General features: G+C 38.6%; 1 protein-coding gene across 3 annotated transcripts in view; it reads right to left on the bottom strand.

Moving 5' to 3' along the window:
- The window catches only part of pcdh11 (protocadherin 11), a 179,162-nt gene that overhangs the window by 96,756 nt on the left and 66,621 nt on the right, over positions 1–15,785 (bottom strand). For all 3 annotated transcript variants that reach the window (XM_084430315.1, XM_084430317.1, XM_084430316.1), the window contains exon 4: positions 6,653–6,712. In XM_084430315.1, coding sequence (XP_084286441.1) covers positions 6,653–6,712 — 60 coding nt within the window. The remainder of the gene's footprint in view (positions 1–6,652; positions 6,713–15,785) is intronic.

Below are 15,785 nucleotides of genomic sequence, written 5' to 3'. Positions count from 1 at the left end.
TATGTAAAATGTGGTTTGATCACTTATAAAATATCTACAAATAAATATCTTATAGAAATATCTATACAATTATACAAATTATACAATATAATAAATTATTGTCACTGTACATGTATCGTATTTATTGTTGAATAAATTGGCAGCTTTAAGGTAAAGGTGAGGTTAGGAGCTCTAAAATATGTAAAGTATATCACAGTAAAATAAAACTACACAAATGATTTTAATATCCAAATAATATACATACAAAGTATTTATAATATGTTTATGCTTCTAAATCTGTGCTATGCTAGCTGTTGCCAATATGGCTATACGTATGTTTTTATAGCATTTATCCAAGCGTACAAAAATGTGTAAACAATACACACATACTCTCATGAATACTAAGGAGATCAGACTGGAATATATGGACATATTAACATTCTTATAATATGAAAATAAAAATTAATTTGTACTAGATTTGAGGAAAATTGATTAATTGAGTAAAAGCACAAAGTACTTCAATTGAAGTATAAATTCCCCAAATATTTTCAGTATAAAACAATTACTCAACACCCCTATGTGGATAGAGACTGATTTGAACAGTGCAACTGCAAAATCATAAATATTAATAAATGTTATAATTAAACAAAACATTTCTATTCGAATGCTTCCAGTAAATCCATCTCACAAAAATAAGAATCCTTTGCATCTTGCCTGCTACAGAAGGAAATTAGGTGAAGTTTGAAGCTTTCTCCAGGAGGTCCTCTGAGAGCCATAAGAACCAAGAAACATGAGAGAATTATTAAAAAGCGCAATATATGAACTAAATGACCCCTCAGTGCCAAGCTGCCTCTCCATACAGCACGATCAGCAGATTACCTATACCTGAAGAACTCTGGATTCTTTCACTTCCTATCACAAATTACACAATAATGGTAGAAAACCAGATTATGCTTGATGCTTCTATGTCACGCTGAATGTGGTTGTTGTATCGTGTAACGTTAAATGCAATAACCAAGCAACAGCAAAAAGCAAATCATTTGAATCCTAATGGCTGCCAATCTGTTATATAATATCGAGCTTTCTCTAGGCAGAGCTTTCAAAAAATTAAGAGGTTAAGCTATGTAGTCAAGAGGCTAATGCATGGAAAAAGCCTTTGGACCCTAGCTGAACTAAATCCAGCGCGCACAGTGACACCCCATTAACAGGATGGAGGACACCAGGAATGCCTGAATCCAAACGCTGAGCAGATTTCCAGGTGGACGGGAGTCAAGCGCCACAGACTACTGGGTAACTGCACTCTGACACCTGCACTGATTTGACAAATGATTCTATATCAAAGGGCTGTGCACACATTTGACTTAATTGATTAGACAGCATGTGGCGAAATCCCTGATTGGTTTAACTGAAAGAGCAGGAAACGTGCCATAGTTTTATAAAAAGGCAAGCACTTTGTGGTGACAAGGGGGGGGGAAATTAGTTCCTGTCTTATTTTAAGTATGACTGATTAATATTGAAATGTGTATGAAAAATGAGACAAATTAATCTTGTTCTAACGCCATAAATCATCTAATCCGAGTGGGTTTACAGCTGTAATTCCAGAGGTTAGGATTTCTTTCATCTCTTCATTAGTGGGGTCAACCACAGCCAGAGGACCTTGTGAGGTGCAAGTCTATAAACACGGTACCCTGTGCGCAGACCCCGCTTTAATACGGCTGTAAAAAACCAACATGTCTGCCAATTAAAGAGACACCACATTAACACTGCTTCTGTAATTACAGACAAGAGCACGACCGAAATAAACCGAATGGGGGACCGCAAACTCTTCTCTGGAACAAAAAATAGTAGAGATGTCACCCGAGCTAGTCATTGAAAGGCAAACAGATCATCTGATGATTAGAGATGGAAATGGTAAAGAATCGAACAGTTCCGGTTCTGATTCCATTAACAAATCTTTTCGTACTTTTAAGGGAAAAATAAGCACAATTCAATTGACAAATTGATAAGGTAATTTCAATGAAACAATATGATTCAAAACAATTATAGAAAAAGGTGTGTTCACGTAAAATGTGGCAACAACAAACACTACTGTTTACTGTTTATATGTTTTTACAAAGAACTATCTTATGCTCACCAAGGCTGCATTTAATGCAGCAGAAATACAGTAAAACAATATATATATTGTGAAATATTACAATAAAAAATAAAAAAGTAAAAAAAGATTTTATTTCTTGTGATGGTAAATGACTCCAGTCTTCAGTGTCACATGATCCTTCAGAAATCAGTCTAATATGCTGATTTGGTGCTCAAGAAAGGTTTATCATCAATATTAAAAACAGTTGTGCTGCTTTTTTTTTTTTTCAGGATTATTTAATGCACAGAAAAAAACTGCATTTATTTTAAATAGACAGGGGTGCATATAACTTTTTTGGTCGGGTTCTCAAGGGAGCACCTGGAGATCCTGCTTGGTACTCACACTTTATGCGGCACACTTATCCTACAAGCTATCGTCCTCACTATCTTCTTTTCTCTCGAATATGGTAGATGATGATGATGGTTTTATTTAATTTTATTGTATTAACAGTAATGACAGACAACAGCAGGAATATTAGGCTGCTGTCACTTTACGACCGAATGCACGGACCGAATATACTGACACACGTCCGGTTTCTTTCTCAATTGTTCACTTTTTATATAACCAAGAGAATACTTGCCAAGACGGGTATTTTGATATAATTTTATGTGTATGTGTCCGTTCAAGCACAAGTAAACGCGAAAGTAAAACTCTCTCGCGCGAGTCCAGATTTTCACCTCTTCTTCCACATTTAAAATCATTTGAATGTGTAAATTGGCAAGAAAAAACACATCCAAATGATGAACTTTCATTCTAGGATGGTTAAATTTAGCAGTTATTCCGCGAATCACATACGTTCCGGTGCCGAACCGTGGGGCCTGGTCCGTACAGATCACGGATCAACTGCGATCCGTTGCACCCCTAATAATTAATGAAGACACTTATCATCATGATTGCTATCTTACCAGAGAAAAAAATCCTAAACCAGTAAGTAAACGTGTCCCTGTCCCCAAAAATGTTGGTACTCAACATCCCTCCACGTTTTCTGCTGCGCATCATTTATTTTTTACCATGCATGCGCACCAGTTGTTATTCATAACTGTTATTCACCCCTGTAAATATATATAGCCTATATATTTTGTAACATAAATGTTTTTTAAGTGTCATTTTTAAATAATTTAATACATCCTTGCTCAATAAAAGTATACATTTCTTAAAAAAATAAATAATAATCTTACTGACCCCAAACTTTTTAGGCTAGTGCACTTCATTTATTTTATAAAATACTTCTGACAAAACAAAAAATCTAAATAAAAGAATATGTGAAAACTGTAAACAGAATCAAACGTCATTTTGTCTAGGTAGTTTATAAACTGGTGAATTTTTTTTTTTAATAAGAACCTGTTTTCGTTTCCCAACCCTACTGATGAATCAAAACAGCTATAAATATCCTTAGAACACATGCATGAGCACTCAACCTGCTGCATGGCAGACTCAGAGTTAGAGTTAGGCGGCCGGTGTACCTTTTTTTTCTTTTTGACATGAACATGCTGTGCTTGCTAGTGACAGGCTCAGCATAGCCCTGCACCCAGAGGTCACAACTGACCTTTCCGATTGTGAGTTTTTCCAGCTCTACTACATGTTTGTCTGAAGATGTATGCCAAAGCATCCTCAGGCACCACACTGAGACGGCGGTATGGGTTCGGGCATTTTGCTGCTTGTCTTCCAGCATCACGCCTACTCCCTCCTGAATAGCGTATGAATGCAGAGCACACTGCCTTGAGTTTTGCATGCTACGAAGCTTAATTGCTGCATGACTAGCCTGTTGTTGCATGGCTGGAGGGATTTCCATTTATTATCTGGAATGAATCATTTTTAAGATGTGCTTATTCACCACCGGTTTCCCCAAGTTCAAAACACCATTTTGAGTAGGATGTGGAGGAGTGCGCGGTCACAAGGTCCAGTTTCAGAGCGTTGACAGGGAGAGAGCAACAACACCCCTCCCTCCCACAGATGGAATATGTGTCTGTGTTTGCATGGAGGGGTACATTGGTCGCACCATGCCCAGATCAGGCAGCTCGTGCCAGGGTTCTGCATGCATTACGCACAGGGAAGGAAGGGTCAAATTCTGAACTCCATCTGCCATCTGCTTTGGCGGCTCAACGGGGAGGCTCTGCGACGCCTGCTAGGGTTAAATCAAAGCTTTGATGAATGGTGTTTAAATACCTGCAGAATATCAGCCTGGTTGTCCATTGAATCGTCAGAGCAGACGTGCCCGCTGTAATGTCAGACAAATGATCACTTTCCTCAAGCCGGGGGCCACTTCATCAACGTTAAGCGTTGAGGTGTGCCTTCCTTCACGTTCTGATATGAGGTTTGAAATTGGGACTCTCTCCACTTTCACTACTGACCTATTGTGAATCACAGTGGCTGGAATGAATTACTGCTGAGAGGACAAACGCATAATGTAAGATATTATTGGGGAATTTAACAATGCTCAGGCCTCAGGGACTCTCACAATGTAATGTATGGCCTTTGGAGTACAATTGCTATGGAAACTAGAAGCCCTGGGTGACCAAGTTGCCCACCCACACGGACAGCCGTTAATCATCTTCACTCCAATACTGGCACAGCAGAATTTGGCCAATGTGTCAAGCAGCAATTATGTATACTTAGTGTTCTCTCCACCCCCCTCGGCTTCGCTCTCTCGTTCTCCCGCCATCCTTCTCTTCCGCTCTCCTTTCCATTTAATCACGGAGCTTTTAAAAGCTCTCTGTTCATTAGCTCCCTTTCATTGTGAATGCATACAATACTAGCAAAGAAAATAGGAATGGTCTTAGCACCACACAGTACGACATTCCTATTATAGAAATCATATCTAACCGTTTAGCCATTATACTTTCATTCGGAGCTGAGTGACACACCAAATTACCCCACTGCTCCATTGCTTTCTTTGCATATTGGTTTGTGCAGATCACAGGCGCTAATGGGAAGCGACGAGACAGAGATTATGTTCTGCTGGTCGCGGGGAAACGTTAACGGCATCACAAATCGGTGGCATCCCTTCATTACCTCCATCCAGATCAGCTGTTTCAAGGAGAGCTGACAGCAACATGGGAATTGCAACGCTCTCCATATTTCAAGGACAAAACGCTGCAGCCTGGGTGTCGAGCAGGTGAGTTTGAGCGCATCAGCACTGTATAGAACGTGTTATTAGAGGTGATCTCGACAGGGGTGAAGCGCGCAGGCTCGTGTGAAGGACGGGTCAGCAATTAAGAGCCCTGTTGTGTGCCGAGAGGTTGAGGACAAAGCTGATTGCCTTTTCATACATCTCACAATGAGCACTGGGGAGATTTGTATAAATATTTTGCAGCTTTCCCTTGCAGCTTCAAGTCACTTTTGATGGCAGTTGGTATATTAGGGGTTGTCAAATTGGAACACTTGTTGACAGGCTGTCAGATGTGCCTATGTCTGCCTTTGACTGACTTTTTTTGCGAGGTCTTTCTTCTTGACCTGCCAAGTCAACCAGAAGAGGAAATGAGCACTTTGGCACATTTGAGGTTAGTGGACTGACAATAGTGCGAGGTTTGGCAATATAACACATTATTGCATTTCTCACATAGGACGCGTGAAAGAACTGCTCAAAAGCAGAGGCAGCCAGCTTTCAAGCAGGAAAATATACTTTCTTTGTGTTCCTCTACAGTACATCAAGAATACGACTGATTCTTGTCACTGTTTTGGTAAATCCTGAACCTAAAAGCATGAAATCACAGATAATTCGACATCTTGTAGCAATATTACGGTTTAATTCAGGGCCTTGTTTCCAACATGAGATAAGACAATAAAAAGGAAATATCTGCTGTCATGCCTCCTTGCTCTGGTACATGGCGATGTGGAGAAAAATAAATGTTGTTCTATTTCAACGTATCCAAGCAAAATAAATAAAAAGATGATCTCCCAGATAAAAAAAAAAGTGTATATATGTATATCAACAGTTCTCAACAGGTTTTGCTTTAGTACACAAACCAAGTGAGGACCCAACACAGTAGCAAAATCACATAAAAGTAAAGAAAACTGTCATTGAAAACATCAACATCTGCTGAATCTGAATTTAATATGTTTTAGGGATGCACAACACATTGATATCATATCGAATCTGTGTCAGTGAATATTTGATAGATCCAATAGATATTGGATAATTAATGGATATTTATTTACTTTTTTAATGTTAATCTTTCAAGACACTGGCAATTTAATAATACTGTTAATTGTATTTCTAAAGGAAATCTCTAAATAAATATCCAAATAAAATCATCACCAATTTGTAATTTATTTATACAGACTAGTAGTTAAACCCATGACATTGGCACATGCTCTGCTGTTAGAGCTAGAGGAATGCTCAGTTGAAATTGACAACAAAACACAGCCTTTGATGACAAACAAAAGAAACATTTCCACATTGTTTTTCCCTTCTGTGTGTGCATTCAAACAGTTGAGAACCAATGCTTTAAGGAGATGCAGCATGCTGCAACAGCTTTATCACATAGTGAAAATACAATGCCTCTAATAAACAGAACCATTAGCAAGACAGTGACTTACCTTGTGAGGGCACGTGGCTGGGACAACAGAGAATGTTTTATCTGGGGTCTGGCTCTGGTTCTAGAAGAGAAACAAATCACTCTGTGTTAGTTGTTTTAGTAAGAATAAAACTGTTGCATTCAAGCACAGTTCCTATAAATTGCATGTTTCGTAATAAGGCAGAACAAAGTGACCTATTACGTACACTTATTCTGAAGAAATGGAAAAGCCAATTGAGTGAATAAAGGTTAAGGTCATCAATCTGCGCTGGTGGAATATACAGCCAACAAATGGCTACAGCAAAACTTCTCAATGCATGCCTATTCCTGCGCTCCAAATACCGAAAACACAAGCACATAGAACAGGCTTCATAACATATGCAAAGGTTCTCAAACAGGATTTCGTTAACCAATTAGCATATTGTAAATATGGTGCTACATCAGACTGATACATGAAAACCAACACTAAAAAGGTTGCACGTAGGTAAGTCAACAAGGCAACAACAGATGGTCCTGCTGTTTGCGATTATGCATGATGCAGGGCCTCTGCACACTGACAAAGGCAGCGTAGGGGGAAATGACCATCTTCAAGTGACCTTGCATACATATGAGGAAAACGAAGCGGTCGAGCCAGCACAGCGGGGGACAAACTTTTTTCCCTAATACTTGAGGGACGCCTAGTTGATTCCAAGCAGGTGCTGCCAGTCATTCTCTTACACCCTGTTATCTTCTTTTTGTAGAACTAATGCTCTCTGACACTATTAATGGCTTCCTTATGGTATCGCCAAGAGAGATGAAACATTGAGCGGTCCAGACTTCAACATCTATATTTCATCAGCACTTAGAGAAGTCAGCATCGGCTGTATGGTAACCTCACTGCACACACACTGTCGGGTAAAAGACAAACACTGCATGGTCAGCCCTAGGCGTCTGAAATAATAGAAAGGAGTTTTGTGCCACCCTTGCAAAGATGAAAATCTAAAGAGACATAGGTTATACAATTTTTGCGCAATTGACCAATTAAGGAATCATTCTTCTCCTCTTCAACTTGGCTCATACACTCCTGGAGACAGTTTTTCCTTTAATGAGCTAGTTTTAAACAATACATGATACTGTAATCTGAGCAGAGCAGGCACAGGAACTCAAGTAGGGGAGGACTAATAAAGAACACATTCTCCTGGTTGCAAGGGCAAATCAGAGGACACAACATGTTTATTCAGTAGAGGCGCTGTCAGCATCACTCGCATTGACCCGTGTCTGCTCTACTTTGGTCAGTCAAAACATCTATTAAGCTCTGTTAAGAACAGTACAATTTGAACTCAATTGCAGCACATGAAACACGAACAACAGTGCTATTCTGATTGTGAGTGTGATATTTTATACAACATTTTACTATAAATAAAGTAAACAATATGTTAATACTGAGTAAAACACATTTAGACACTTTAGTAACTTTAGACACATTGCCGGTTACTTCTTTGCTCCACCAGCAAATAGTTCCAAGCACAACAAAGCAGAAACGGCACATCTCTGAGCAACACACATTAGTGGTGTTTAATAGTTCCTGAATTAATCAGTGAACTGAATCGGGTGAATTATTCAATGACTCTCTCCTGAATGAATCAGTGCATTTGAACAAATCGATCCATACATTTCCAAACCGCTTGTCGCTGGGATGCTGGAGCCTAACCCAGCGTCTAAACAATCCCCATCAGAACAGTTGAACGAGTTGAGTGAATTATTCAATGACTCATTCCAGAATGAATCAGTGTAGCTGAATGAACAGGTTGAGAGAATGGATTGATGACTCAATAGTAAAGACCAACAGTTGTTTGATTGAACAATCAGTTGAATTAATGATTCAATGACAGTATGACAGTATGACACATACTGACATTTTGGAATCTGCAAACACAGACAAGCAGAGTTATACAAACAGTTAAAAGGCCAACATCAAGATTCGTTTTTTAAAGTCAGAGAATCTGTTTTGTGGCAGACTTGCTCATTGTATTATGGTAATTGTAAAATGCAGATTAGAGCAATATGTGTTCCAATCTGTTTTTCTGTGCATTGCTGGGCTTCTTTTTCATTGGTTGAGAAAAATATATAATAAATAACGTGTCAATTGTGTCTGAAACGGAAGTCGCGTATCGTTCAACAGAACTTTTGTATAAAAAGCTATATCAAACCATGCTGTAGAACTGGATATCAATTACCCTCTGGCTTTGTGCCGACAGCCAAATCACAGTCGTGCTGAAATCCAGAACAACACCTTTTGCTGGCCTGATATTGTTTAAATAAAGGCAACAGTTATGAATTGAAAACATGTTGAAGAGAAGAGAAAGGAATCTCTTTGGAAAAACTGCATTGGTGTTAATGCTTTATTTCCTGTTTAATGTTTTGCTCAGCCACGGTTAATTATTTAATATGACAGGTATGCTACGTGGAGTGTATTAACTTGTCCTGCATGTTTAAATAATATATGATCCCATTAAAATCTGACATAGACGACAGACACACACGTCACTGGGGCTTTATTCATTTGCAGGTACACAGGCACCATAATGAGGCGGAGTTGACCCAGTGTGTTCGATTGAATGGCCTTTCTGTAATGTGCGGCGAAATTATATGTTGCACTGAAAGCCTAGGCTATGCAAATGCAACATAACCGCACTGGAACAAGCTGATGGCGTCAGGGCTCTGCTGTTATTTTGGAGAGTGAAGAGCGGATAACTCTGTAAAATAAGTGCGGATGGAGGGAATGGTTTTCAAATGGTTGCTTTCTTACAAAAAAAATCTTTATTGGTATCTTCCTTCCTTCACAGCTCTCTCCATAATTCATGCGGCGCCAGTAAACTTGTGAAAGCAAAATGTGATTTTGTCAAGGTTGTGAAGTGCAGTCAAATAAACATGATGAAAAATGCCAGATTGAAGGCAAATTTATTATCTCTTCTCATTACGTGTTACATCTCTGCTTCACAGTACAGAGACAAATTAGTTTTTATCGAGAAGCCAAATTGCTAATATTAAACCTCTCTGCTGTTCCTCCCCAAAACAAGCCATGGAAGTGATTTCTTCACTTCACTCTGCTGAACGTTTTCCTCTCCAAATGCTAGTGGAGGGGGAAAGAGAGCAAGCGGTAGGCTGCAAAGAGCTGTAATCTCCTTGCCAGCAGTGTTGAGGCTGACTGATGTTCAATGTGCCATCGCTTTAAAAGGGTGCTCTTTGAAACGACAGCCTCCCACAAGTGCATCAAGACACCAAGTCTTCTTGCTCCTGGTGTGCTCATTTGCTAAGCAGTGTGAAGCCCCTTCTTTTAGACTGGTCTTGAGAGCTGGAAGAAGTCTCAATTAGAACTTTGTAATGAGTTAGAGGCACAGGTGAACTGATTCTGAGTTTGGCAGTACAGCTGCATCAGTCTGCGAATGGAAAACAAGGTCCTCTGAATGCTGTGACGACAATAAGCACAGCAGGTGGATCGTTCTACAAACTGGGTGCTACGTGTGTCCCATTTATAGAGATCCATTTTTTAACGATGAATAATTGTTATTTCAACTCTTAATCTGCCTTGCTGTATGAGCAAATGAAAATAATGCACTACCTTTCAAAAGTTTGGGGTCAATAAGATTTGTTTATTATTATTATTATTATTCAGCGAGGACAAAAGTGACAGTAACATTTATGTGACAACAATATTTCTATTTCAAATAGATGATGTTCTATTCATCTAAGAATCCTGACAAAAATGTATCATATTTCCAGCACAACTCAGCATTGAGAAAAGAAGAAAGACAAAATCTTGTGCATCAAATCATCATATTAGAATGGTTTCTGAAGGATCATGTGACACTGAAGACTGTAGTAATGATGCTGAAAATTCAACTTTGCCATCACACACACAAAATGTGTGTGAAAGCAACAATTTTGAATTGTAATAGTATTTCACAATATGAGTGTTTTTACTGTATTTTTGATCAAATAAATGAAGCATTGGCGATTTTCTATTTATTATTAAAAATAATTTTCAATAATGTATTATGATGGTGGAATGTAAAATCTGTTACCATCATTTTTATTTTTATTTTTTCATGTAAACTACAGTATAAACTAATACAAATATCTCTATTCTTCAATGGTCTTAAAATGCAAGCCTTGTTACCATGCTAATTGCTGAAATATCTGCATTAAATTTGCTTTCTGAAAAGCAACTTGTAGTTTCACAACCTTTAAATTAGTCTATAAACTGCCAACCATTACTTTATATCATGACATTTTCTATAAAAATAGTTTAATATACAGGGTGGGCCATTTATATGGATTCACCGTAATAACATGGGAATGGTTGGTGATATTAAAGTCCTGTTTGTGGCACATTAGTATATGTAAGGGGGCAAACTCCTCAAGATGGGTGGTGACCATGGTGGCCATTTAGAAGTCGGCCATCTTGGATACAACTTTTGTTTTTTCAATAGGAAGAGGGCCATGTGACACATCAAACTTATTGGTAATGTCACAAGAAAAACAATGGTGTGCTTGGTTTCAACGTAACTTTATTCGTTCATGAGTTATTTACAAGTTTCTGACCACTTATAAAATGTGTTCAATGTGCTGCCCATTGTGTTGGATTGTCAATGCAACCCTGTTCTCCCACTCTTCACACACTGATAGCAACACTGCAGGAGAAATGCCAGCACAGGCATCCAGTATCCGTAGTTTCAGGTGCTGCACATCTCGTATCTTCACACCATAGACAATTGCCTTCAGATGACCCCAAAGATAAAAGTCTAAGGGGGTCAGATCGGGAGACCTTGGGGGCCATTCAACTGGCCCACGACGACCAATCCACTTTCCAGGAAACTGTTCATCTAGGAATGCTCGGACCTGGCACCCATAATGTGGTGGTGCACCATCTTGCTGGAAAAACTCAGCTTCAGTGCATAAAGAGGGAAACACATCATCATGTAGCAATTTCAAATATCCAGTGGCCTTGAGGTTTCCATTGATGAAGAATGGACCCACTATCGTTGTACCCCATATACCACACCAAACCATCACTTTTGTTGTTCCAACAGTCTTGGAGGGATCCATCCAATGTGGGTTAGTGTCAGACCAATAGCGGTGGTTTTGTTTGTTAACTTCACCATTCACATAAAAGTTTGCCTCATCACTGAACAAAATCTTTGGGGTCATCTGAAGGCAATTGTCTATGGTGTGAAGATACGAGATGTGCAGCACCTGAAACTACGGATACTGGATGCCTGTGCTGGCATTTCTCCTGCGGTGTTGCTATCAGTGTGTGAAGAGTGGGAGAACAGGGTTGCATTGACAATCCAACACAATGGGCAGCACATTGAACACATTTTATAAGTGGTCAGAAACTTGTAAATAACTCATGAATGAATAAAGTTACGTTGAAACCAAGCACACCATTGTTTTTCTTGTGACATTACCAATAAGTTTGATGTGTCACATGGCCCTCTTCCTATTGAAAAAACAAAAGTTGTATCCAAGATGGCCGACTTCTAAATGGCCACCATGGTCACCACCCATCTTGAGGAGTTTGCCCCCTCACATATACTAATGTGCCACAAACAGGACTTTAATATCACCAACCATTCCCATGTTATTACGGTGTATCCATATAAATGGCCCACCCTGTAGTTTGAAACGGAACAATGCAGTTTATTAGAACATACAAACTCATTTGTTTTCTATACAAAAGTCTTAAAAAACAATTACTTTAAAAAAAATCACCATTTCAAAATAGTATGGTAAAGGCACCTTTTTCATAAAATGACCCAGGTATGCATGACTGTGTTTATCAATATAAAAAAGCTAAAACCTGTTTCGCTCATAAGCGCTGTGGGCCACGTAATAGTCGAGATCTAATTTGGAATGATATAATTTTTTATTTACGGTTGCCAACGAAGATAAAGCAAATTTTGTCACACACACACACACACACAGCTAGTTTAAGAAGCACAGCCACGCAAAACGCTCTCTCACACAGACACTACTGTATCCTTAGGCCATAATGAGCCTGCTATGTGTTTTAAAAGGATTAGCTGCATTAAAAATCACATTTCATTCTCAAGCTGAGCAAAACAAAGCAGTTCATAGCAAACATGTTCATTTACTACTGCTTTGCATGGGTTTAAATACAAGCATGAATATTTCATCACACTAATCTAATCTGGTCGTGCTTGTGCGTGCATTTATTATGACACTTAAAGAAAATGACAGATGTACAGTACCGGTCAAAAGTTTGGAATAAATAAGATGCTTTAATGTTGTTGAACAAAGTCTCTTATGCTCACCAAGGCTGCATTTATTTTCTTCTTTTTTAATCAAAACACAGTAAAAACTGTAATATTGTGAAATATTATAACAATTTAAAGGTACACTATATTAACTTGTGGCCCTCTAACAAAAACACAACTGCATGCATTTTGCGGAATTATATATTTTTGGTTGTGCTTCGGCTCTGTGTGACTGTGCGAATAAATATGTTTTTCCTGCTCATAAAATATCAACAACTAGGCTTAAGAGATATAATCAGTTTAGAGGGAAAGGATCTCAAGCTGACTAGCTGAAATTGTTACTGTAGCTATACCCACTAATCAACATGGTATTTCTTTAAAAAAAAAAGTTCCAGCACAGCGCTACAACAACCATGATGACATGACCCTTCACAATAGAAAATGCTTTAAAATGAACTCTTAGCAAGTTGCATATGGCAATTTATCTGTTCTATAATATACTTTACACACCTGTTGTCTGTTGTCACATCTGGTGTCCCTTTACAAAATGTAAAATCCCTCCTCGCAATCTCCGAAAATCCAAGCCAATGTTGATTCTCGTTTTATAACGAGAATTTCGGATTGTCTTTTTGCCAGCAGACTCTCCTCTTTTCTTTTTTTTTTTTACGGGTGATTCAACTTTTCTCTATTTAGGATATGACAAGACACGCATGGACGAATGACGTATGTACAGTATGCAATTCTCCGTGAAAACCATCCTGTCAGGTCTAAAATATAAACACTTATATAGGTTTACCATAGTGAATCAGCGTAAGACTTATTATATAAATTTAGTTAATTTCGAACACAGTGTACCTTTAAAGGAAGTGTTTTTATTTGAATACATTTGTAATTTATTCCTATGATGGCAAAGCTGAATTTTCAGCATCATTACTCCAGTCTTTAGAAATCAGAAATTATTCTAATATGCGACTTTGGTGCTAAAGAAAGGTATTAAGATATAAATAATAATAATAATAATAATAATCATACTTTTGTTCATAAAGGATGCATTAATGATCAAAAGTGACGGCAAAGACATTTATAATGTTACGAAATACTCAAACGAATGCTGTTCATTTGAATTTTCTAAACAGTACATCAAATACATACTTATGTAAAATAATTAGATTCATGAAATTTTATTTTTAATAAGCACCAATTCAGCATATGGAAATGATTTCTGAAGGATCATGTGACACTGAAAAATCAGCTTTGGCAGCATAGGAATATATATATTAAACCAGAATTTGAATCAAATAAATGCAGTCTTCAAAAACATGAAAAATTCCAAACTTTTCACAGGTATAGTGTATATGCAACGCCACCAACAAATGACCCAATCAGTCGTTGCCGATGCAGTAATGTTTTCTGTTTGATATTGATGGTGCTGGCAACACAGCTCCTAAAATAACCCGCAAATAATTCTGTTGCGCTCTCTCAGCCAGCCCTCGTGAGATAAAAAGCCTCAGGCTGAGAATTGGCAGGAGCGAGCGCCGAAGTACTTTTCACCCTAAAAGCAATCTTAAAGAGAAGGTCTGACGTCGTCACATTAACTTGTCTTCTCCGCTACGCACCAGGTGGAGAAGACTCACCGCGATCTCAGACGACTCCCATTTAAACTCACAAACAAGAGCACTATTCACCCAAGGCAAAATAAGGAGCAGGGCTTTTCTGGCAGGCTGACACAGTGAGGATGCTCTGGCCCAGTAACATTCTCCTCACACACTGGGAGACTTTGTACTTGTTACTTCCTGGCTGACACTCAAGAGTACTGAGCATTAAATAAGTTGCACACCCCTCGCATGCTCTTGATTTTGTTGTCTCTGTTTATGACACGTTTTTTAGTTGTTGTTGTTGTAATACGAAAAAGCAAACCAAAGAATAAGAACGAAAAACACGAGGAAGCAACAACAACACCCACATTTCTCTCCAAGGGATTAAAAAATGTCTGTAGTTCATGGATAATCAGATGCTTTTGATCACGTGACTTCCATGTTTTTGATCTTGCAAAGCTTCTGTCCATAGATCTTAGCAGCTGTGGCACCACATAATGTGAGAACGTGATGACAGTTATGCAAAATAAAGAGTGTAACAGGCCAAGTTTACAACGGAACAGTCACACTACTAAGTTAGTACCCGCTGCAGTTGTCAGATGTGTCTTCCTTATTGCTGTAATACTTATGCATGCAGCATGTCTGCCTTTGGAGTGGGTTGGGCTTCTTTTCTTGGATTTTTCTTCCTGTTTCCATTTTCGACATCCCCTATTTCTGAAAGAGTAATGGTACAGGGTTTTCAGTGTGAAGCGGGTGCTTCGCACACAACAGTAGATCTGCTTTAAAGTCCCCCGGCACTGCTATCAAAGTGCTTCTTCACAGTTGATCATTAGCAATTTAAAAGCCTTAGGCAACTTGGAGCCCTCAAACTGAGCAGTATAATTTAGCGGCTGCCTCGGCCATACAATCAAAGGACCGTACTGTACATTTATCATATTGGGGGCTTCCACTCCCCCAAAAGAAATAAGGGGAATTTGGGTTTGTGACTGATATGGGGCCTGAATTCAATAACCACGGACCAGACTGTCATACATTTTTGCAGACGTATCCAGAGGAGAAAAAAAAAAAAAAAAAATGCATTTTATTGTTCTCCAGGATCATTTTCAACAAGTAAGTCCTATTCTGGATAAAATCCACTACGACTCAAAACAATTATTTGATGCTGCTTCAAGGGACGGATGCTTTCAATTTGAGTGGTCCACCTGAAATCATGATAAAGCGTGGTTTCAGGCACAAACCATCAAAGAGAGACCAAATATCATTTTAATGGCAAAATAAAAAATAAACAAAAACCTACCAG

This window comes from Rutilus rutilus, assembly GCF_951802725.1.
Source record: "Rutilus rutilus genome assembly, chromosome: 14".
Lineage (NCBI taxonomy): Eukaryota > Metazoa > Chordata > Actinopteri > Cypriniformes > Leuciscidae > Rutilus > Rutilus rutilus.
Note: the sequence above shows the minus strand (reverse complement) of the source record. Positions and strands in the feature narration are given on the sequence as shown.